This window comes from Poecile atricapillus, chromosome 14, assembly GCF_030490865.1.
Source record: "Poecile atricapillus isolate bPoeAtr1 chromosome 14, bPoeAtr1.hap1, whole genome shotgun sequence".
NCBI classification, from domain to species: domain Eukaryota; kingdom Metazoa; phylum Chordata; class Aves; order Passeriformes; family Paridae; genus Poecile; species Poecile atricapillus.
The window spans coordinates 1,075,879-1,101,709 of record NC_081262.1 but is presented as its reverse complement, the minus strand read 5'-3'; the positions used below and the strand labels follow the sequence as shown (position 1 = coordinate 1,101,709).

At 39.8% G+C, this 25,831-nt stretch overlaps 2 protein-coding genes across 5 annotated transcripts in view; one reads left to right on the top strand and one right to left on the bottom strand.

Moving 5' to 3' along the window:
* The window catches only part of IFT140 (intraflagellar transport 140), an 84,815-nt gene that overhangs the window by 15,506 nt on the left and 43,478 nt on the right, over nt 1-25,831 (bottom strand). The gene's annotated exons all lie outside the window — the stretch shown is intronic.
* Nucleotides 569-25,506, top strand: TMEM204 (transmembrane protein 204). Its single transcript, XM_058850193.1, has 3 exons — nt 569-1,588; nt 13,059-13,214; nt 24,876-25,506. Exons 1-3 carry the CDS (start codon nt 1,309-1,311, stop codon nt 25,118-25,120), a joined length of 681 nt encoding a protein of 226 aa, XP_058706176.1. The 5' UTR covers nt 569-1,308; the 3' UTR covers nt 25,121-25,506.

The following is a 25,831-nucleotide window of genomic DNA, read 5'->3' as shown; positions in this document are numbered from 1 at the left end:
CCGCGCCTGTGCGGTGACTCTCAACCTCACTCACACCCGAACACTTGCCCTTGCCTTTGCAGACACCCCCAAACTGGGTTGTTATCGGGTTGAGAATCTAGAGATTTTATACTTCCTATCTATCTGCCACGGTCTATGGTCTATACACTACCCTGCAGAGAGAACGCGGACATCAGGGCACCCCCGCAGCGCTTTCGTCGCGCTGTCCAGCAGCGAACCCCAACATTGTTTTGCTTCTAGTAAAAGGTATTTCAAAACCCCTCTCCTCGATCCGCTTCCACAGAGCTGATGCCCCGAGAGCTGAAGCTGGGATTTCCTTCTCTTTCTCTTTCTTTTCCCGAGGATCTCCGCTGTGCTCCCCGGGCTCTCCGAGACGCTTCAGGTCCCAGCAGCCCTGCTGGGGGCAGGGGCGAGGGGAGGAGGCGCGAGGCAGAGAGGGCTTTCCGAGGGGAGGAGGGACAACTTTAGAAGTCTCCATAGTCTTTTCCTTTCAGGAAACACATCCTGTTAATGTTTGACTGCCGTGGCAGTAGCTTTTTTTTTTTTTTTTTTTTTTTAGTCGACTACGCCCTGAGTCTCACCAAAACGAGCCACAAAAACAGCCATTTCCTCTTGGTGGGGAGGTGGGGGGGCCTTTTCCTCACTGCAGTGGCTGTTCCTGTCCCGGCACTCACAGCTCAGCTCTTCGGAGAGGGACAGGGCAGAGCAACCTCCTCGAGATACTCCAGACTTGCAGATCACCTTTGGGATGACCACACTCCCCTCTGGGTCGGCTTGGCTTTGAGAGGATGACATCTGTCACCGTTTGCAGGATATTCTGAAGTTTGCACCCAAAGCCAGGCTTTTGGAGCAGCACTGGTTGGCTTGGAGGATCCAGCGCTCAGCAGGCTACAGCGAGCATCCCATCCCACTCCTGCCCCACCGCAGCTCAGGCTCTCCTGCCCTGACACTGGATTCTGTTTGGATTCACCCCGTCCAACACGGAATGGACCTCCCTGTCACCCAGTTCACCACGGGACTGGCGTTACTTATCAAAGTGCAAGAAGGTGGATAAGTTAACACTGGGAAGGACCTAACAAAGCTTCGTGTTTTTATTTTATGGAATTCTCCTATCTACCTCACAAAAGTCTCATTTCCTTGGTCAGAAATCCCTCTGGAGTTGACTTCAAGAATGAACGGTGATGTCCTCTAGCGCCCCGTAACAGCCCAGCGCAGCCGCCAGTTCCCAGCCCAATTTCAATGTGCTGCAGCTGACCAGGACCTCGTGTCGTCTGCAATTAGAGACTGGCAGCAAGCTGACAGTCAGATATGACTGTCCAGAAACTGGTAGCCACAGCTGTGTTGGTAGCCCTGGTCTCACTCATCCTTAACAATGCGGCTGCCTTTACCCCCAACTGGGTGTACCAAACGCTGGAGGATGGGCGCAAGCGCACTGTGGGGCTCTGGAGGATGTGCTGGCTGGCAGAGCGGAGCAGAGGGGGTGCAAGCACCAGTGCCAGGCATGGGCAAGGGGAGGAGCAGGAGTGTGAAGCCCTGGGCTGGGGGTCAGAGTCGGCTGGGTTCCAGGAGTCACGCAGCACTGTCAAACGTAAGTGCAGCCTCTTATCTTCTCTGCAGGCACAATTGATAGGGTGCACCTGCTCCCCAGGAGTTCAATGGCCTAACCCTGAAATCATGTTATCTGTCTTAGTCTAAATATCTCCTCACATTCATTCCCAAATAAATTAATTTCAGAAAATAAGAAGCATGATGTCCACCAGTAATGAATTAAATTCCTCCTCTCCCCTCAAAACCAGCAATCTGCATGGTGTTGTCTGGTTTATACAGCCCAGGAATCTATCTGCTTTGAAAAAATTATCTAAGAAGTGTAAGCCTGAAGTTTGGAGACATCTTGGGCTCACTTCTCCCTCCTGGGCTCCTGCCATAAGATATCTCTTCCTCCTCAGTACAACAGCAACCACAGTTGCTCTGAATACCCTAAAACTAAAAAAAACCAAATAATCCCAAACTCAAAAAGGTATTGCAATGAATGACATGTTGTTTCTCCCTTCTATTTGCTTTTCTTGGAAATGACAGGAGCAGAAAAGACAGAAATAGTTGTGGTAAAAACAAGTAAAACTGAGAAAGGTCTTAAAATGTGTAACTATTCTTGGTGAAAAAATACAATTAACATACAACTTGGTGACTACAAAAATCATTACCCATGGTGTATTTTTCATTTTGCACTTTTACAGATTGTGGGATCTGAAGAATGCAAATAGCTTACACAGAGCTAGGGAAAATTTTGGATAACATGAGAATTATAAAACTGACTAATAAATAATAAACCTTACGTATCACATTGATAGCATTAATGGTGCAAGAACATTAATTACAAAACTGATTAATAAAACCTTATGTATCACATTTATAACACTAATGGTGCAAGAACTGTGCCGGAACAAGATAACAGAAAGGTTTGGGTTGGAAGGGACCTTAAAGACTGTACAAAATACCTGCAGACACCGTGGCTAGGACCACAGCTACCCTGGTGCCAAGAGGTTTCTCCCCTAAACCCCCTCCACTCTCAGCAGCTGGGTTATGAGCAGCCATTCTAAGGGGAATCAGTGCTTCTGCTGCACCCTTTGAGGCATGGAATTTAACAGAACAAATGTCTATAAAGTCCATGTTTTGACAGACCACAGGATTCTCCCAAGATTTCAAGGATGCTCATAAACAGTTCTGGCACCTCTGAGGGATAGTTTGCAGCATCTGCAACATACATGATTCCAAAAGAGCTTTTTTTCATAGTTTGAGATGTGGAGAAAGAGAAATTGGTCCTTGGAGTTTCTTACATCCCTCTGGAGAGAAACCGAAGAAATATTAGAGGAATTTCTTTAAAAAATGCTTTAATGTGCACCCATTCCAGATCATATTTTCCAACAAAATTATGCAGAAACATTTTTTGCACATTTGCTAATACTGAGCCTTGCATAAATCATAACCAGAAAATTTCTCAAGTGTCTTAAAGTCCTTACCCTTTCAATACTTTTTAAACAGAAAGAACTTTTATAACAATAAATAGTTATAAAAAGGATTACACTGTGGAAGAAGTTCCTTGATGTGTTTTTGCAGCTTCATCTCTTGAATCACTTCCTCAATTAATACTGATAAGCCATATTCTAACTTGAAGAACATGTGTACCATTCAAAAACAGTAAAAGTACGTTTTATGTACTCAACACTGGAACAAGCTCCTGCCCAGTGAATTTGGCTCCTGCAGTATTTTTAACACACAAGCTTGTATTTCATGCTGTGTGCAGGCCAGGAAGTGTGTGGTACCTAAAGATGAGATGTATTAGTTTCATGGCAGAACCATCTGGGCAGCAGTTTCTGATGTCAAATAAAAGGATAATGTGACAGAAAATTTGAAAATTTCCAAGTAATAATTATAGCATAATCAAATGCTCAGAAGAATTATCTGACAACCACTGTTAATATTTCTAATTTAAAGGAGGCTTTTCAATCCCAGAGACTTGATCTGTATAGGACTGATCTTTACTTGATCTGTAAAGCATCCATTCCCTATTTAATCTGGAAGCAAATAGTAAGCAAAATTCTGAATATTGATAAAGCATTTAAAGGAAAATCCCCTCTCTGCATTGTGTCATGACAAACTCAGTAGGAAACAGAACTGTGGCATTTATTTTTAAGACAATTTTGTTTCCATGGATGTACACGTGATCAGTATGAGCCTGATTTTGCTTCAATGGATTTGTCATCCTAAAGAATTTCTCTAATAAGAAATCACACATTATTTTATTAATACCTGTGGCAATCCTCATCTGTCTAGTTGTAGATCACAGACATGTGGGGGGTATATGTGTATGCATATGCATACATACATCTAAAAATAACTTTATGAAGGAAAAAACCACCTTCCTCAATACTGAGTTACCACAAAGTATTTTGGATGCCATTTGTAGGACAATATAGAAAAGCTGTTCTGCCAATATCAATGCAAAAGAGGCCACAATTTGGCTCATATAAAAAAATGTATTTATACACATACAGACATACATATTTCAGAGGCAAGCTATTTATCTCACGGTTCAACAGAAGAACTGTAAATTCTTTGGGAATTTGCTTGTCCATATACTAAAGACTCCTGTACATGCAGTATATAACTAACAGCCAACTATAGGCACTACTATAAGCTGGCTTCCTCCCTGGCAGAGAGAAGCACATTCTGAGAACACGCTTTTCACTGACTTTCTCTGCCTGCTCTTTCCTCCCACTGAAATCATAGAATCATGGAATGGTTTGGGTTGGAAAGAACCTTCAAGCCCATCACATCCCACCCCCTGCCATAGGCAGGGACACCTTCCACTATCCCAGGTAGCTCCAAGTTCCATCCAACCTGGCCTTGGACACTGCCAGGGATGGGGCAGCCAGAGCTTCTCTGGGCAGCCTGTGCCAGGGCCTCACCAACCTCACAAGGAGGACATCTTACTAGAAATGTCAAAAAAAACCAAAAAAGAAATCCAGGGATAGGAGTGAATTATATTAAAAATACAAGGAAATGAAGTGTTGCAATGTGAACTACTGCAAGACACAGCATCAGAAGTATGGGCAACTGATTCCATGGGAAAGCACTTCAACTCTGTCCTTCAAATATCACTGCTCTGGAAGTGGAGATCCCAGGCCTTTTCACTTGTCTTTATCTACCTTTCTCCTTTGCACCCTCTTTCTGTTCAGCCCTGCACCTCTCTTTCAAACCCCCTGTGATGCTGAAAATCTTCCGTAATGGTTCAGATAATTAACAGCAAAAGAATCCCCAGGTTAGGGTGGAAGTTTTGGACATGGAGTGGGTTGGGGGTTTTGGTGGATGTTTTTCCTTTGGATTAAGCAGTGGTATCAGGGTCCAACAAGTGCTGCTGCTAACACTATGTGACAAAGGTGTAAGGAGGGGTAAGACGGCTCCTTTTTCAGTGGTAATAAAGTCTCAGATCTGAAACCTTCACCAATGTTGTGAATCAACCCAGCTGTAAGGACATCAATCTAAGCTTTTATAACTTGGACAAACCACTGAATGATACAAACTTAAATGCTTCACTGAGAACTCAGATTGTATAGCCCCTCTTCAAACACTTTAAGGAAACCTGGCCAGGTAGCCTAACTCTCCTAGTCACCTGAGTGTAGGCAAGAACATTTGTCAAAGATTATGGAGCTGCGGTTTCAGAGCTGTTGAAAAATTTTGGAAGATTTTGCTCTTGCCTGTGTCTATTAAAACTGACAACTGTATTGAAGGCTCTCAGTGTTGGGTTTGCAAGGGCCCATCACTTAACCATAAGAACTTAATTATGTTGAAAATAGTTAATGGAGTCTTCACTCCAAAAGTAATGACTGAAGCTGTTATAAAAAACACCCACCAACCACACTCTCCTCTCCCCAACAAGATCTGTCTACCTTTAAAAATAAGTATTCAAATGTGAGGTTTCACACATAGATGAGCTGAACTGTTAAGTTCCAAAATACCTAAAAGGTTGGAAGATCCCACCAGTTTCTCACATCAGAACATGACTTTAATTGTGTCAAAACAGATTGGGGTTTCCCTGCTCCCTTCCTCTTCCTTAAATTACTGGTTTTAAGTGAGAAAAGCATAAATTGTATACTTCAGAAAGCCTCCCAGGAGGTGAAAAAAGCAAAATAATTTTCGAGATATCCATGCATTAATAATTTTTAAGATATTCATGCAGCAACAGAACATACTGAGGACTCTGGCTGTTGAAAGTTGTATGTCTACTTACAAAGATTTTTACAAAGAGCAGGAGACACTTGCCTTTTCAGGACAAAGTCAGTAAGACTTGCAAACAACATAATCATGTGGAATGGGTATGAGGCAAAGAAGAAATTCAGACCTGTTTCACTCTTAAAAAATTAGTGACTATTCAGACCATCAAAATACATTTGCATCACATAAGCACCTCTTTAAACCTTCCCATGGTCTCAGTGATGCAGTCACACAAAGGTGTACTGAGATACGGCCAACATTTGGCTTAGTTTGTTTCACAAGTACTTTTAAAGTGTTTCCATATATTTCCTAATTCATACTCAAAGAAGCTAGCAATATAAATACCACAAGTTTAAACTGACAGAAGAAATTAAATGTCAAAGACTTTATAAATAGAGCACAGGTTTGGGAGGCATAGCATGATGCTGATAATTACAATGGTTCTATTTATTGTCCCTATTATCTCAGAACTATTTTAACCCATGTTGTAAAATCAAGCAGAGTTGTACTTTGCACTTTCATAGTGCTCTTGGTATCCAAGGCACAGCTTCAGCTGATTTCCATGGCAGCTGCGGAGACCATTCAGCACATCTAACCCTTGCTGACAATGCTGACATCCAAAACAAAAGAAACACATAATTAATTGCCAAAAGTTTGACTGAAGTGTTGGGGTTTTTTTGTTTTTTTTTTTTTTTTTAATTCTAAGGAAGTTTATTCTAAAATTATTAATACTGAATCCAGCTCCCCAGGTTGGAACTCAGGTTTATGAACAGCAGGACCATAAGTAAGAGTCAGCAAGACAGAAGCCTTGCTCTTTCTGACTCTTGCCTTTCATCCATTTAGGTTCAAGCATACTATTCTGGCTTTTCCTAAATTTGGTACTTGGTTTGCATTTCTGAAGTCCCTATAATGTGGATTTTAAAAATTACTCCAAAAGGCTGAAAAATACGATGTATTCTCTATCTCAGGGTAACAGCTCAGCAAAACATCAAGTTCTAGAGGAAAACAGCATGCTCAGTTAGAATCTCTGATTATATTAGAAAAACCCTAATTATTTATCTAGTTAGATTTTTATCAGAAGATTATGATCCCAGCCTGCAGACATTCAGCCCAAGAAGATTAATTTTAGCACAGTTAAAAGAAATTGAAAGTGGGTTCTAACAAAAGTAAATGAAGCAATTTAAGTGTAAGGAGCATTACCAGTTTAATCTATAATAAATTGTAATAATCTACATATATTTAATTCAATAATATTTTAATATTTAATCTATAATAAATCAGAAATCTCTTTTCAGAAGCACAACCATTTATTCTCCTTTCCAGAATAAAGTCATGTATGAATATGGAGCACTTAAAAGGACAATCAGGTACAAGTCAGAATGTGTCCTCAGTAATTCACCAAGTGATTAATAAATAAACTCAAGGACCATAAAGAAACAGGATCAACAGAATATTTTTTAGAATTCCTTTCATTACAAAACCAAGAAGCAATATCCCTTGGGAGATTTAAAGAATGGATGTAATTATAGATGCAGTCAGCTTCACAGAAAGCTAGGGTGGCACCATCCTACAGCTGAGCATAACCCACCTGGCATTATTTAAGGGTTTAAGAGCTAATTAATAATTCAAGTACCATTTTTGAGATGCAACACACTTAGTGTCCCACAGTGGACAGGGATAACAGCACTACTACAGGGATAACTCCCAGTCAGCTCCTACAGCTCAGATGCCACCAAGAGATTGTGAAGGCACACAGATGCTGGGAGCCAGCACTGTCCCTGTGCACTGAATAAATGTGTGGTCACTAGATTCTTCCCAGAACTGGATACTTACTCATAGAAGCTGGATTAAAGTTTCCACTAAAATTTTTGTTTATGAAGAGGAGTCTTTCTCAGGGGGAGTTTTAGACTACCATGAAAATATCTTGAGCCATTTTGCTGAATCATTAAAAAGCTTGAATTCCCACTTAACTGGCATTTTTCCCCTCTATGCAGACAGAAAAGGGAAACAAATGCTCACATTTTAAGCAATTAACATAATGTGACTTTCCAGTGAGATTGTCCTTCCTCATTATTCCAAAACACCACAAATTACTTTTGCAATAATTTACAAATTATTTACAAATATCCTGGAACATAACACCAAAAGTTATGGGGCTATCATGGATCAAAACAACAAAATTGCTGCTTGTAAATAAAATCAAATTAACTTAACTTCTCTAATCCAGATGGATACAGATGGTTTAGGAAGTGAGCAAAAATACAAGGAATCTGACTTGGTCTCATCCTTAAGAGTTTGGGTTTGACTCTTGATTGATATCTGTTTTAAATAAAGCAGAATTCATTATGCCAGTACCCCTGGCTGTACAAGAGTCCCAGCTGGATGACCAGTCCAGGAATTAACTGCTTCTCTGAGAATATGGGGCCCACAATGGGCTTCCAGAAGGAAACAGCAGACATTAGCACTGTATGCTGATGAACAGCAGATACTTAGAGCAGAGTTTTTAGAGCCATTCAGCTCCAACTCTTTCCAGCTCTAAGCAGTCAAGTTGCATTTTAAGGGAGGTGAATAAATGTATGGATGGAGGTCTTGTCCTCTTTCAGCTGTCAGATACACACAAAGGAATGAACACCTTCTGCAGTGTCCAGGTCTATACTGCTGGAAGTATTGACCTTTAGCTAGAGGGAACATCCTTCTCTGGTCACAGGGAACTCCATCACAATTTAATTTCAAGAGAGGAGTTTAACATTAACAATAATGAGGTCAAAACAAAAAAAAAGCAGGATATCCAAAATACAAAATACCTATGTCCTGACAGTCTTAGGCAATAGATTCTGGAAGTGAGAGGTTAACACAAATGCCACCAGTAACTGTGCAGACACTAAACCCACTATGACCATCTGGTTTTACAAATTGTCATTAACAAACAAAATGCAAAAGCTGATGAAGTCTGCAGTGGCCACAAAAAGTAACACTGGAATCATGGCTACTATAAATGAAGCTGAAATGGTAGAACAGCTGATTATAAATTTATACTAATGATCAAATCTATAGAAAACTCATCAGAATAGACTAAAGCTGACTATTGAGGCATTTTTGCTGTACATATAATTTAAAATAGAATAAAAGAACACACAAAGGTAAAAACTAAATTTCACAGCTTTTACAAAAAATATATTGCAGGCATTTTTATAAGAGGTTAGAAATATTTATTTCTGGATTGGGCAGTCATTCAAGCAGGAGAAGAGCTTTGTGTCCTGACCTTCCTCAACAAGATTTCCCTCTCCAATGGCTTTAGGATGAGCTCTGAAGAAATACTTTGACATTGCACACTCAATTCCCTTTCTCAATACATAGTGCCCATTGGATGTCATTGCTAAAAAGAGGCCAGAGATGCTGGTGCAGAAGCTCAGCTTAGGGTTGTATACATACAAAATACAATTACAACGCGCTGAGCTGACAGCATGCAAAGTAACAATGGCTGTGAGTAAGGAAGCACAGTTACCTGGCACTTTCAGGCTGAATACAAGTAACAAGCTCTACTACAAGAAGAATTGACTTTATGCATTATTATAAGAGTTATACATTATTGACAGGCTGCCCAGGGTAGGGGTGGAGTCCCTGTCCCTGGAGGGATTTAACACACATGTGGATGTGGCACCTGGGGACATGGTTAGTGGGGGCCTTGGCAGTGCTGAGGGAACAGTTTGACTTGATGATCTTAGGGGCTCATTTTCAGACTAAACAATTTTGTGATTCTAAGTTTGTTTTTTTCCCCAAGAGGAATCACTACAATTCTAGAAGAAAACCAAAAGATGACAGATTATACATTAAACCTGTTAGAATAAACAACCATCTCTCATATGGAAGATGGGAAGGTACTCAGGTTGTAATACTTTATTCCATAAAAATAATTGTCTTCACATTTAATGAAATCATACCAGCTACTTCCTTCTTATTCTACCATTCATCAGCCTGCTGCAGCTCCATGGGCCATGTGCAACCTTCTTACTGGTTAACAGGAGCAGCTATGCAAAATACCCATTGCATTTCCACATCTCTATGAACAGTGCAGTGTATTAGGCCAATAAACATTGTGTGTGGAGTTCTTACAAACAGCAGCAAAGATCATGTTACCCATTCAATGTATTTCCAGCTGCAGGAGAGGACAATGATCAAAGAACCATTTTGTAAAGATTAAATTGTAACAAATTTGCTTGGAGTTCAACTGAGTCACAGTCAGAAACTTACTATTTTTAGTATGTGTAATATAAAATCATCCCTGGCAAAACTTAAAGTCATTAAAGTAATACAGTTAAGTGTTAAAAAAAGGTCACAAATAGCAGCAAAAGCAAAAATTTGGTATTAATTTCTGTGTCAGGGGCCAGTATATATTTTTGGCATAAACTTCAGACTTTTAAAGGCTATTTATATACAGAGGAGTTTGGGTTTTTTTCAGCTCGTGCATAATATACACAGACAAGGCAAGAGAATCCATTATGGCAACAATTTTTTAAATTTAACACTACAGATAGATCTGTCAGTAAATGACAGTACTAATAATGGCTGCAAGCCTGATCTTACTTTGGGCATTTCTCCTTTGAAAGTAATTATATTTCTTCAGCTCAAAGTATTACAGAAGTCCATCTGAGCGGAAAAACAGAACACTCTGAATGTTCAAAGTTTACTAGTTTTTACAAAGCTCAGACATCTGACTGTGATTCCATTAGCCAATGTGCTTCATGACTTGTGAACATTCAACATGGCAAGAGTTGGAAATGCTGGCAGTGCTAAAAGGGAAACTTTGGAAGTTAAACACAAAATCTTTGAACAACTTTTTTCAGTAACTGGTCAGAAATTAACTCACTAGGAGAAGCCAAAAAACCTTAGTATGTTACTTTCTTAACATTTTATTCAGTGGAAAAAACTTAATGGACTAAAGTTCTTAACTGACTCTTCAGATACAATACTATATTTTATTGAATTTTAATTAAATAATGTGTTGCTACTTAGAACATGGGAAGCTGAAGACAGCCTGTGAAGGGAAAATAAAGAGTAAACACAAAAGTAGGTCAGACTTCATGATTAACACAATTAAATTTACTCTTGTTTATATCAGGTTTTGTTTTCTGCACTTCTTAGCAGTTTCCCTGGAAGATCAGGAACCAGATTCTGGTGGTCAGTGCATCCACCAAACCTAAAGCCAGTTAAAACACCACTAAAAAATCTGCTCCAGAGTCTGTCATTCTCTAATATATGCCAACTTACACATGGTGCTACTTCTATTTCAGAATATCAGTGACACATTAACAAGCAATGTGGAACAATGACATTTGTAACTCCCAACTTTATCTAGAGAAGAAGGAAAAGGATAAAAACAGGAGATCCATCAGGTTAACAGGAAAAGCAGGAAAAAAGTCTAATTAAAATACCCAACTTTGCAGTTAATATATGCCATTCAGTAGCCAGCTGGGAGACACATTTTAATCAGGTTTCTAGCCAAGACTGTAGATGTCTGTGTCTGTAATCATTGTTGCAGTTGTTCTTTAATCATAGATTATCTCAGGTTGGAAGGGACCTACAAGGACCATTGTGATCAGCTCCCTGTTCCTTGCAGGACTACCTTAAACTAAATATCACTAAGAGCTTCCTACACAAACCACAGTTCTGGCAGTCTTGGTACCATGACCACTGGCCTGGGGAACTTACTCTAGTGTCCAATCACCCTCTGGGGGAAGAAACTTTTCCTAATAACCAACATAACCCTTCCCTGACACAGCTCCAGCCATTTCCTCAGGTCCTGGCACCAGACAGCAGACATCAGCACCTCCCCACTGTAAGTAAGGTGCAGAATATAACACGTATTCACCTCTCAGCTTTCTCTTCTCCTGGTTGAAGTGGCCAAGTTATCTCAGCCACTCCTTGCGTATCTTACACTCGAGGCCTTTCATCATCCTGGTCACCCTGCCCTGGGAATACTGCCATCAATGTCATTTTTATTTTGAGTTTATCATCCTCCCTGTCATGGTGTTCCAGTATGGTCTCTGGCCTGTACATTTTCCTTTTCAGTTTAAGAAGATTCCTGCTCAGCCAGGACCTTCTTCTTCTCTGCTTGCATGAGTCCCCATGCTTTAGAATTTCTGGCTCCTACACTATTATGAGGTCATCACTTTGTCCACTTACAAATAACTTAAGTCTCTCCTTACAAATTGCACATCTCAGAGGGCAGTTTTTCTACTTCCTTCAGTCCATGCACCCAAAGTTACCTTCAACATGATTCAGAAATTTCCTGGACATGCTTGTGTCTGTTGTACGATATTCTTAGTTGATGTCTGGAAACTTAAAATCATGTGTAAGGTCCAGGGGAGCTGATCTAGAGATATCCTGAATTCCTTTTGCTGTAATTCATCAGTATCATTATCCTGGCTGAGTGGTCAATAGTGCACTCCCACAATATGCTCCCACAACTTCACTGTTAGATATATATGAACTTATATATATATATATGTGTGTGTGTGTATTTATACATGTATAAATACACACACACACACATTATTTTAAAAAAGGTAGCTTTTTACATGTACATGCAGATTATGCCCTAACACCTCATTCAGAACTTCCAAGCATTGTCATCTTCATTACAACCATTTCCCTCATTACACAGATGGAAATAGAAGGGTCTTTGCAGTGTATCCCAAAGATTAATAAATAGTAAAAGAACAAAAATTTAAGAATCCTCTATACAAAGCTTGTGTAAACCAGTAAGACCTGAGCATTAACATCCACAGGATAATTTTTTAGGACAATACAGATGGACTAGGGGAAAAAGAAATTCAGGGTGTTATTGGTTTGTCTTAGTGATGATTATTACTTTATGCACTTGAGAAACTATTTATGGTTCCATTTCACTCTGCACCACACAAATAGAAAGCAAACATCTACCCTGCCCCAAACAACTCTGTCTATGAGTTTGGTAGAATCTTCAGTGAAGAGAATTCCAGCATCTCCAGTGGGCCATTCTGGGAAATTAACTGCTTGTTACATACCCTGAAGCTGTACTTACGAGATGATGTGCAACTAAAAGAAATAATCAATATATATCCTGAAGAAAACCCTTTCTTAATCAGACTGCAGGGAAGGCAGTTAGAACAAGGGACTACTGGGAGAAGGGACTGGTGTCTGAGAATTGTTCATTGGACTGACAAACTTTATATTCCTGCTCAGTCAGGATTTTCTTTTTCACAATTTTATATTATTGTAACTTTATGCTGCTTCTGTTTCCCTAGTGCAGTTCGACATGATGCGTGCCTGCAACCTCATTGCCACGGTGGCTCTGACTGCTGGCCAGCTCCTCTTTGTCCTGGGGCTGATGGAGCTCCCCATCATCTCCCAGGATACCCAGTGGTGGGAGGAGGCCATAGCTGCTGTGTTCCAACTTGCCAGTAAGTCCACTTCTTTCTACTGATGGAAAAGTGCTCAGTCTCTATTAAATCCAGGTGGAAATACTATATACTTTATATACATATATATAATATACTTTATAAATCTTTCAAGTGACATAGAATAGCAAAAAGGCTTATATCTAAAAGCAGATTCATTGTCTCTGACAAGCTCTCCCCATGAGATTCTGCAGTACATGAACAGAAACTTTTATCCGGGATATATCATAATGAGGCTTCTGGCAACCAAAAAACCCCCAAGCCTTTATTATTTCCTATGAAACTAGGAAGGCAAACATAAGAGAAACAAACTGGATACTTTGTAATCCCACAATTTAGCAGGGCAAAATATACTAAAGGAACTGTGAGAAAGCAGAGCGGAAGGGCTGAGCAAATTTTTGAAGCCTTGTTGAAACATGATTATTTTATTTTAGCTAACTGAAGTTTATTCAATGATCACCAGCTGGATTTTGACAAACAGATACATCTGCAATCCAACAAAGAAAGCCAAAGTCAATTCATACCCCTGACTGCTATAAATAAAATTCCCAAAGCAATTCTCATGGACTGTATACAGAGCTGCATGAGGAAAAGAGGAAATGGGTTTATCACAATTCCATTTTGACAGCAGTGGCAACAAAGTGTAAACATTCTGCCGTAATACCTTTCATTATTACATAAAGTAAGTAACTTCAGTATTCATTATAGTAAGAGTCAAATCCTATAAAATATCCATGCAGGAAACTATCATTAATGGAGTAACATTCAAATTGCTTACAAGATCAGATTGAAAATACAACATTTATTTTCACATATATATATAATTAATGTGAAGAATAGATTATAATAAAGCAACACCATTTTATTTAATTTCAACTTTAACAACTGAGAATATTAAGAATGGCATAAAACTACTGAGACCTCAGGTTTTCACCAACACGTTCAGAATCTGGCCTAGGTCATTTGAGTACGGTCCCACAATCTCATAGCAATAAAATGGTTAGGTTTTTTTAGGTCCACTAAGGATAAGGAACCTGAAATCCAGATGAGAGGAGGAGACAGCAGAGATTCTGTAACCCTCAAAGCACCTGATCCGTATCTTTGAGGTGCAGCAAGAGCCCCAAGCACCAGACAGTGCTTCCAAAAGACAGATACGCAGCCTTGCCATAAAAGCCCCTTTCATAAAAGCTCCCTACAGCTCCTTTGTGTCTGTATAACTGTGGATACCTTCAGGATAGCTCTCCCTTGACTATTGGCATGATGCCTGCTGTACTCTCCCATCCTCTCCAAAGTCGACCTGTCTGTTTTTCCAGAGCGGAAATGCATTCTGGCCCTGTTTGGATGTGTTGTTTCATTGACAAACAGCACAGGGGACAGCCATGGGCCCTTCTTCTACCATGGCTGCTAATTTTAGACTTGGCTTTTTTTTTTTTCCTGTGCTGGAGTCTGTTTTAAACACAGTCAGAGAAAGACTGAAGGGCGCCAGGATATCCCGACGCAGGAGGAGGAAATGCCTGCTATTACCTGTTATGCAAGCTGAACCTTGAAATCCAGGGAGGGGACATGTGAGAAAAGCCACAGTCAGAATGATTGACAAAACACTAATGAGAATGGCTGAAGAAGCTTTTGGATCAAGTAGCCTATGTCCATCTGCCTGCCTATGTTGAAAATGTGTGAAGGGATGGATCTTGCAGCCTGTGGCAATATGAAGACAGACACTGTGCTGTGTGAATCTACAGAAATAACACAGTGATTATCCTTGCCCCATTCCCCATCCCCCTCTGCAGTTATGCCACATTCTACCATCATCAAATGGTTTTCTGCCCTGAAGTCATGATATTCATTTTACATCTCATTATCTTTATGTTTAAACATCAAGTTCCTTCCTGATATCCAGAACCATCACCTGAAGTCTTCTAGAATGCATACTTGAGAAAAAAGTGAGAAGTCATTATATAACCCAATTATTTTTATTTATTATTAATTAAGACTTCTTGGAGACCTCCTTCGTTTTCCAGAAAAGTGGTACATCAACTGCTGATTCCTTGGGACATCAGGGGTCTGCACTCACTAAACTCCCTAGCTCAGGCAACAGCATTTTAGACATTATAGATTAAGTGTCTTTGACAAAACCCATGTGCAGTGAGAAATCTAAGCATTTCCACTGCTCTGATGAAGGGCTGCTGCTGCATCTGGAGACTGAGAGTTCTATATTGAAGGAGAAGACAGTGGCCACCACACATCTTATGAGCCACAGGTGATATACAGTCTCTGAATCTCCACTCTTGAGACAGTAACCTCTCAGTCATTCTCAAAGAAAAGGAGCAATATGGATCAAAAACATCAGAACCGTGAATATCACACATTTAATAGCATTTATCCCACCCAAACAACCCAAGAGAAACCCCAGCAAGGCTCTCTTCCGCTTCATTTGAAGAGTTAAAGCCAAGGTACTTTAGGCCAGACAGATCATTTGTGTGAGAAGGGCAGGTAATGTTTAAGAATGAACAAACTTAGATCTTACTAAACATTTTTGTAGTACTGGCTGGGTAATTTCTGCTTATTACACTTTCAAATGAAAGAATACCAGCACTAACCTTCTGTTTTCTCCTTTTCAAAATCCAAATGATCTAAATAATTGTTCTGCAATTCCTCATCCTTTCAGTAATTTCAGAAATTATTTTGAGCCATATTCCATCTAATTCCAACTTCTCCTTGATCTCTACCTTTCATCCTGGAATATGCCAACAAGTGCTGAAGAGAACCACAGTGGTCACCGGTAGATTGAAATCTTGTATTATGGGGGAAGGCTGAACACACAGTTTTCTTGTTTTTACTCAACTGAAACTGTGTGGATTTCACTATAGTTTCCCATGGCCTGAAAAAAGTCCTTTTTGGCTTAGAAAACTAAATGTGCTAAGTATTATCTCCAAAGTCTATCACCAGTTCAAATCAATGATCTTAGATCCACTGGAGCTTGCAGTGGCTCCAGATCCACCACTTCCTCACTCCTGACACCTGAACAAGCATTTGACAGCCATTTAAAAAGGATGGACCTCTGACAGAAGATGAAGCCCCAGGAAGCAAAGAGGAAGCAAAGAAGAGAGGAAACAGCAATGCTGTTTGGGACAGCAATGGGATTCACACAGGCCCAAAGCTCCACAGCCTCACACTTCCCCATTAACAGGAAAGCGAGCTGTTTGCTTTGGAAAAGGCTCCTAGTGAAAAGGGAACCAGCGTTGTACATGGAATTTTGTGTCAACGCTCAGAAATTTCCCTCTAGAGGGTTTTGGGGTTTCTGTTTTTTTCCAAGGACCTGTTACAAACTCCATGTGCTGAATACAGGATGGATAACAGCTGACAAAAGAGCTGTTGGAAAGGGAAATCCATACTAACACAGGGTAAAAAAGAGCACTTCAGAGGATATTGAATTACTACAAACATTAACCTGCCAGACACGATCAGGCCTTGAGGAGCTCCAGCCAAGTCTTTATCTTGTCCAGTGATGATTATCACAGATATTAGAGAGAAATATTAAAAACTTTATAGGGAAAATCTGGGCTAGGATAGCCTTTACATTAGATCTCATCCTGGTTTCTGAATGTCCAAGACTGCAATACACCTGAATCATGACTAATATTTTGCCAGTTTGCTTTCAGCATTCAACAACTTTAATACATAACATCCTGAAGATTAAGAAGTTTCATGTTCCTACTGAGCCTGTCATTTACAGCCAAATAAATTAGTCTCATCTTTCTTAATTTTCAAGTATTGCATTCCAGCTTTGCCCAACATGTTTTTCTGATGACAGGGTTTCACTTCAGATCTGTAATGTATCACAGTAAAGCTGAGCTCACGCATACTCTAATTTCTGTGCTATTAAAACTAAATCAGACAAATTTTGAATCACCTTCTTCAACTACTTTAGATCAGTTGATATCCAGAAAATCTCAATGTAGAAAAGAACAGCACAGTAGCCATCGGAAAACACAGCTGAAGATACTCCTGAGAGCAATGTGATCCTGAGTTCTGTATTACTTCCTTCCACTTTTTTGCTTCACAACACCCTCAAGCCAAATCTGTTCTAAGCTGAAGTCTGTGGAACTGTAAGCCTAAAACTTCCTGAAGAGGAAACAAGTAAATGAGATGCTTTAAGTAACCTAAAAATCATAGTAAAAATAGAGAATCTGACTGCTTGATTTGTACTAAATGTTTTCATTATTTGTCAACAGTGCCAAACTTCTCCATTCTTTATGCTGACCACAAATGTCACAGTAATTTTGTTTCCACACATTTGCAAAAGAAACCACATTTGCAAAAATCCTAAAATTTGGATGTCTATCTCATTTATTTTGTCAGAAATGGCTCCCAGGAGTAGCTGAACCAGCAAACTGGGAAAGACAGTAGCTCACAAGAAGTGTGGTGAACTCATCTGGTATAGCTGCAGCAGGAAGAAAATCTGACTATATTCTTTAAGGTTAAACTCTGATAAAAGCAGCAGGCAGGTTGTTGTAGCATCTCAATGTCAAGGGCACATATTCTGATCAGAAATATGGTAAAAAATCTATTAACAGATAAACATAATTCCGATATGAAAGCATAAGGTGCATGTAATGCAGAGAAAAGTGTGTGAGATGGAAAGTATCTCAACTCAAATATTCACGGTATTGCTTATGAACATTATATATACATGGAGGTGTCTCCAAAAACTTTCAAACCCAGCTGCCTTGCTGGATCAAATTACGCAGCTCTTACCCTCTGATGTATTCAGAGATGAACAGAGCACTTGAACAATAAAAGCAAAAGAAGACACTGAAACATCCAGGAAGATCACCCATCAGTGACTGCTTCTTTCTGCACAGAGAATTTTTGCTCTCTGACGTCACCTGCAGTACTGCAGCCAAGTCTGGGATCCTTAGCATGAGACAGACAAGGAGCTGTTAGAGAGGGTCAAGAGGAGGCCATACAGATGCCCCAAGGGTTGCAGCACCTCTGCTACGCAGACAGGCTGGGAGAGAAGAGGGTGCTCAGCCAGGAGAAGAGAAGGTTCTGGGGAAAACTTCTTGTCACTTTTCAGTACATAAAGGGTGCTTAACAAAAGACAGAGAGTGACTTCTTACATGGACAGACAGTGATAGGACAAGGGGAATGGATTTATGCTGGAAAAAGGAAGATTTAAATTAAATGGTAGGAAGAAAGTCTTTCCTGTGAGGGTGGTGAGGCCCTGGCACAGGGTGCCCAGAGAAGCTGTGGCTGCCCCTGGATTCCTGGAAGTGTCCAAGGCCAGGTTGAGAGGGGCTTGGAGCAGCCTGGGATAGTGGGAGGTCTCCCTGCCCATGGCAAGAGGGTTGAAAAGAGATTGTTTTAGAAGATTCCTTTCAACCCAAAACATTCCATAGTTCTGATTCCAGACAGGAGCCCATAGCTGTGCCTGATATGAGGCCTATTATGACTAAAGCAGACCTTTAATTGGCTCCAGCTGCCTCAGAATCCAAGAGGCCAAGCAATGCTAATAGTTGACATCAAGTGTGAGTCTGCACATTTCTCCTTATTTAAACAGCTGCCCAAGAGGAATTCTGCCTAGTTCATTGGGAATGCTTTTCAACATTCCATTCAAAGACTGGCGTAATTTCTAAGGAAACCTCCAAAAGGTAACCAACAAAAGCAAATTACTGTCAATAGATCTAAACTGATTAAAGATTTCCAACATAAGGTAAGATTCACTGCCTTATACTAACTAAATCTCCCATAAGGTTAAAGACAAGGACTGACAAACTCAAAGAACTTAAGTGGAAATCCCCTGTAATTCAGAAAAGTGAGCAACAAAAGGGTCTTATTGCCCCTGAGAAGCTGTGCTAGTCACATGTTTAATTGTAAGATGTTACATGCTACCAAAATCCTTGGAAGGAAATTTTAAATTAGAACTAAACAAAACCAAAAAAAAAAAACCAAATTATTGCACTTAACAATGTTCAACTGAAACCTCAAAGGTCATTTGACTCTAATGGTCATACTCTAATTCCCTGTGGCATTAGAAACCAAAGCACCATCCAGCCCAGTGCTGCCATGAAGAACATGTGACTATTACAGAGGCCTCATATTTGCCTTCAACTGTAACAACTTCTTTAGTGCCAAGCTGATCCAAGAAAAAGTATTTGTTAATAAATAATTTGCATAAGTCTTATAGGAATCACTTTGTGAATCTATATAATGTTGATAAATACAGCTGAGCTCCTACAAAAAGCCCATTCAGGTGTGTGACTGATCACAGCTAAATCATTCCCTGTGAAACTTGGTGGGGTACCCAGGAGTGAAATATTTCCTTTCCCTGTTTGCAGTTCTGCACAAGCGTGGGTGGCATATTCTCAACACTCTGGCTGCTCTATTTTTCTTCTTCTCCCTTTTCTTGACAGCAAAAGTCATCCTCCAGGACAAGCTATAAAGAAGAGGATTATAAAACCCAATATAGACTCTCTGGCAAACTAGAAAAAACAATGTGGATTTCTTCAAATGCACTATCAGTACACTAATAAAAAGGAAGAATGAGAATCCAGGGATGTCTGAAAAAAAACCCAACAAACTATCACAGAAATAAAAAGTGACTATTAAAGTTCTTTTAAAATGCTAAAATTCTGTAGCTGGCTTGCAGCCAGCCTCAGTCAAACAGGAAATCCAGCATACAGATCTGAAATGAAAATGCAAAAAGTAACATTCTCCCAACCCACCCCCACTACCACAGTCAATACTGTTCCAACCAAAAGTCTTCTGAGTGACTTTGTTATCTGTTTCCTTCCCCAGCGGAAAAGCCACCCCCCTCTCGGCTTGTTTTGCTGCAGATGGGAAACAACTAGAGATAAACACCTTCTATGGGAAAAAAAAAGCACTTCAAGTAATCTCATCAGGATTTTTAGTGAAGTTGTGGCCTCTGTGCAGTCTTGAGACAATATACAATACAATTATCTGAAAATGATTGATGTATTTAATTAAATTAATTCAGGGAAATTGAGCCATGCATCTCAAAGTTTTGTCATCACTACAAAACAGAAAATAAACTAAATCAGGTGAAAATGCTCAATATCTTCATAAATAAGTTTAAAGAAATATGTCCCTTCTACAGCCCTTGTCAACCTGTATTGTACAAGTGTGAGCTCAAGAATCTTGATGGCAAAAAGAGCAATTTTCCAGTTATTTTTAGTAGAGCTGTTTATGGGAAATAGTCTGGGAAGCCAAATATCTTCCTCTAGGTATTTTATTGGAATACTGAAACTGAATTCAGACATTGTTACAAATACCTATCTAAAAAGGGAAAAGTCACCACAGTCAGCTCTGGAGACTATTCTTACAACAAGGTTAATTTTTATAGGGATACTTCTAACCATTATATGGCACAAATACATGAATTATGTGTTTTTGCCCAGTCATTTAGAGAACAGACTAAATGTTCCACCCTAGTTCCTGGCTAGAGTACAACAAGACTCCTCTAAGGGCAAGAAAAACATATGTGGCACATTGGAACATTTTGCTCCAAGAAGTCCAAGTTTGATTATACTGTTATAGACAAAATGTATCCAAGCAAACTTTGGGGTTTTCATACATCATCATCTTCACAAAAGCAGCATTCATCAAAATTTAAAACTCACCATCCTATGCCAACTCAGTGTTTTTGGATCATAATGATTTCTTCACCTTTTTCTCTGGAGTTCCTACATTTATAATTCCCATATCAAGCCACGCTAATATGAAATAAGAATGCTGGAAAATAACTTTCTCAGTGACATTTCTATTTTGGAGTTCCTTGACTCTTGCAGAACTGTAAAACTCATTGTATAAACTCTACAGTAACATGCTTCCAACTCTGCTGCCTCGGTCATGTGTTTGTCTGCTCTTAATGTCAGTTCCTGTCTAAACTGCAGCAAAGGATCCTAAACAGAACACACGTTTTCACTCAAGAGCTCTGGTGTCAGTTCAGGGAATTCTCAAACCCAGCCAATCTACCCCAGTCAGCCATTGGCACAGAACTGGGAAAGGAGATAAAGCCTTTTGTGTGACCTCAATCTGAGCAGGGTTCAGGCAAAGGGCTTGTGAAGAAAAATAGTCCTTCGAGCAAAAATAGCTTTATTTGGGGACCCGTAAGGAAGCCTTAGTGCTTAGTGCTTTCCCCTGGTGGATAATTGCTCCATCAGAGAGAACATGGAGATGTTAAGTCATTTAGGACAATAATAGGCCATAAGTAATACAAAAGCAAGAAAGACAAAGCTAAGTAATTTCATTAAAATCTGTGTATTTGGAAAAACTTTTAAATATTGAAAATATTCCTACATTGGGAATTAAGCTCCGAGACACAACATAGCACCAGGGTTACTCTGTGGAACTGATATTCCTGAACCCATGTCCCTCTGCCAAGAGAGCCTCGAAAAATACTGCAAGATAGTGGAAACTTTTTAATATTTATAACTGTCCCTTAAAGGTACCTGTTAGTAGTCACTGGTCCAAACAGCTCCTGCTCAAAATTCCTCCTGCCTAAAGTTTTATGATTTTCTTCACACTTTTAAAAAAAAAAATAAATTAACACTTTATGGATTCCCTGTCAAAGTGTGTATGAATTGAAAATGAGTTCTGAAATGAAAACTGAAAAACAAAACTGATTGCAAAAAGCCTTCTCATGTGCCAGACTGAGTAAGATGGGTCTCTTGATTTATATCAATACCCTCCTCTCTGCCAATTTTAAACCACAAGGAGACGAAGTAGGTCAACTCAGCTACAGGAGGTGCAAGCAGGTCCTTTCCTCTTGATTTCCTACCTTCATAAGAAAATGGCTATTTATAATCCTTTGAACTGCAAAGCATTATCAGTGTGTATCACCCTTATGAGACCTAAATGAAGATACAGATATCCAAATTTTTTATAAGCATATCACAACTAGCATGCCCTGCTCCCAATGCTCTGAAATACAAAATAAACACAGGAAGTTTTATCAGCCTGGTTCCACAGATGGGGAACCGAGCCGTCTCAGAGGAAAGTTTAAAAAACCTAATGTCTCTCACAAAACAGAACCTAATCCCCCCCTGTTTTCTCTACCATGTGCCTCAGGACAAGCTGAACTTGGAAACTGACTACTGGCAATGAGGGGAAAATATTTTATTTGCACCAGCAAACCATTATTGTATGGACCAGTGATTTCTACAACTCAGTGTGCTCCACATGACCACATTCTCTCCAAATGAAACTTGTTTATTTATAACTAAGATGAATCATAAAATAACTACCAGATTTATTGACAAAACCAAGGAGTTACTGTGTCCTTACAACTGTGTTAACAACCTAAAATCCATCCAGGGTATATTAGGCTTTTTTTAACATCAGAGTGGGGAAAGAGCAGTAAAAAGCTATTCCTCCCATAAGAACCTATTTTCTCCTTATTTGTCCTCAGACAGAGAAATGCCTCACTCCAAACCCTCTCTGGACATGCCAGCTGTGGGACAGTGCCACCTCAGGAGAAGGTCAAGCAAGCAACTGTTACAAAGCACCTTCTAGGTAGACACAGGAGAGCCAAGTATGCCAGACATCTCCTGAAGGAATATCCATTCAGTGTTTGTATTATGAGGAGGGGGATTCAGCCTTCATTTTACTGATTCTCAGACTAGTACAAGTGTCACACCTTAAAGTAATGATTGTTTTCCTCCTACTTGTATGTAATTTCCATCCTTTGTGGTTTTTATCTGTATGTAACTTGTGTCTTTTCCATCTTCACTACACTACCAGTGTACTCTTTTAAGAAAAGAATTTGTACAATGCACACTCAGGATATGCTCTTTCATGGAAAATCAAGGACCAGGGCCAGGGGTCATATCATTGCCATGTATCCATGGGGATAATGTTTGCAGGCACAGGCAGTGTGGCAAGCTGAGAAAACGGCATGCAGTAACTGGGACTTGCTCTTGATTCTCCTTGCCCATGAACTTAGGAAGATGGTGTCCAGATATGTCCTGGCAGTTCATGGATATTTATTTATTCCAGTCTTCATGAAGGGGTCACTGTGGCAATGACATTCCTTTGTTTTGGTGGTGGTTAAGGAAGTGTATAGGATAACAAAGAGAAAATCTTTTTTTGGTTAGTGAGGCATACTTGCCTCTTTGTGTTTGTTTCAGTCTAATTACATCCATGAATTTCTTTTAAAAAGTTGAAAAATAGTTTTGTTTGACAATAGGTACAGGAAGAAAGACTAGGCTGGAGCCATTCTGCTCTGAAGCCAGGCTGGGAGAGCTGGGGATGTTCAACCTTGAGAAGAGGAGATTCCATGGAAACATCACAGCCCCTTCCAGTGCCTAAAGGAGGTCCAGGAGAGCTGTAGAGGAACTTGGGACAAAGGCCCTAAGGGACAGGACAAGGGGGAATGGCTTTCCACTGCCAGAAACAGGATCAGATGGGATATTGGGAAGGAATTGTTCCCTGAGAAGGTGGGCAGGCCCTGGCACAGGGTGCCCAGAGAAGATGTGGCTGCCTCTCAATCCCTGAAAGCGTCCAAGTCCAGGCTGGATGGGGCTTAGAGCAACATGGGGTAGTGGGAGGTGTCTCTGCCCATGGCAGGGGATGGAATACAATGAGCTTTAAGGCTCCTTCCAATCCAAACCATCCTGGGATGGTACAGTTCTCTGATAATACAATAAACAGAGAGCAGAAAAGTAATCATGTGGTTATCAATGCATTCTTCAGGGAATGGACAGGTGTTGGTAACATAAAAAAGGAGGTGTAAAGGGATACAGATTGCCTCTTGATCTAACATGGATCTCCTGCATAACTAGAACAGTTACCCCACCTCACTTATGAAATAATATTACTATAATTCATCAGTAATGTAACCACCAAAGAGAATGAGAAATTTTCTTTTTTTTTTCACTGTTTTTGCAAATCACATTGTGACACCTGAATGGAAATGCTAGACAAGTGCACTCTTATTACTCTAGTATTACTTACCTTTTAGGGAACTTAGTACTGTGCTTAAGGTTACAAGGACAATAGAAACTTTGTCTTCAGTAGCTTCTGGAGGTATGACATTACTTCTGCCTCATAACACTTTTTTCCAGCAAGAAAAAGTAGGACCATGAAGTTCCATTGATTTCACCTTCCCTTTTTTTTTTGAGTTACTTAATTTTAACATTGCTTTTTATTATTTCTGTAAGATATTTAGCTATTCCTCATATTTGCAGTTTACATAGTGGCCTGCCTTAATAAGCATTTTAAAATTTCACAGTAAGTGTATGTACTGTGAATAAAAGATTTTAAAAATTATTATTATTATCATCATCATCAATACCGCCGTTTTCTCTTTTGGCAAGTAAGAAAAAGGACATCTGTGTAAATAATTCAAATGCATGGGGGAAAAAACCCAACATGAAGTACAGCTCAGTGGGTGTAAGAAATTTAAATCAGAGTGAACAGATTTAAACTTAATACTGAGCCTCTGTTTAATGCACTCTCTTTGCATGTATTGTGAGGCTCAAATATGCCTTCAAAAACACATCCAGCATATCATAATAGGGGTGGAAAGGCTCGACAGACTTATGAACAGTGAGTCTGTAAATGCTGAGATGCCTATAACATTTTGCCACTACAGAAATTCAAGAGAAAAGCTCATTAAAAATAACTCTGCCATTTTGCTTGCAGGTTTTGTTCTGGTTATCGGACTGGTGACATTCTATCGTATCGGACCATACACCAACCTCTCGTGGTCCTGCTACCTGAACATCGGAGCCTGCCTTCTGGCCACACTGGCAGCTGCCATTCTAATCTGGAACATCCTCCACAGGCGTGAGGACTGCATGGCACCCCGGGTCATTGTCATCAGCCGCACCCTGACTGCTCGCTTTCGCCGTGGCTTGGAAAATGACTATGTTGAGTCACCATGCTGAAAGAGCACACTTGAAAGATGAAAGATCACCAAGGAAATCTGCATTGGAGTTGTTTTCTATATATACTATAATTTAAGGGTTGCAAGACATGACAATGTTCATTTGTTTGGGCAGAGGCCCTCAATTATTATTTGGATGGGCTCCATCTCTATACATATGTATAAAACACATAATTTTATATATATATATATATATATATATATATATAATATTATATTGCCCTCTCCTTCTGCTGTACAGCACAGAATTGTTGGGTTGGCTGCATGGCAGCAGGGTCAGCTGGAAAAGATAACAAGTGTATGCAATGAGAATACAGGAAAGAGGGAACCAAACACATTTTCTCTGTCTGCATCAAGTTCTCCTGCTCCCTAAAAATAAAACAAAAAGGTATAGGAGACCAGTGACAATAGCTTGGGAATTAACATGCAATCTGAGAAAGCAGAAAACTCACTATAGACTAAGTGGTGGGTTTAAAAACTGTCTAAATTTCATTACTTTCTAGTTCTTCTATTCACCTCTCTACAAGGAACAAATTCTCATTAGCTGCAATACCTGCTCCCAGCCCCAGAACAGACCAGAGAGTAAAAAGCAAAAGCAACTCTAACTATTCCTATGTAAAGAAAGGAACTGCAGAAGAATTAAGCTGCACTTTTTTCAGACATTTCTTTTGTATCCTGAGACACAGGTTTGCTAATGTCCTATGCATAAATA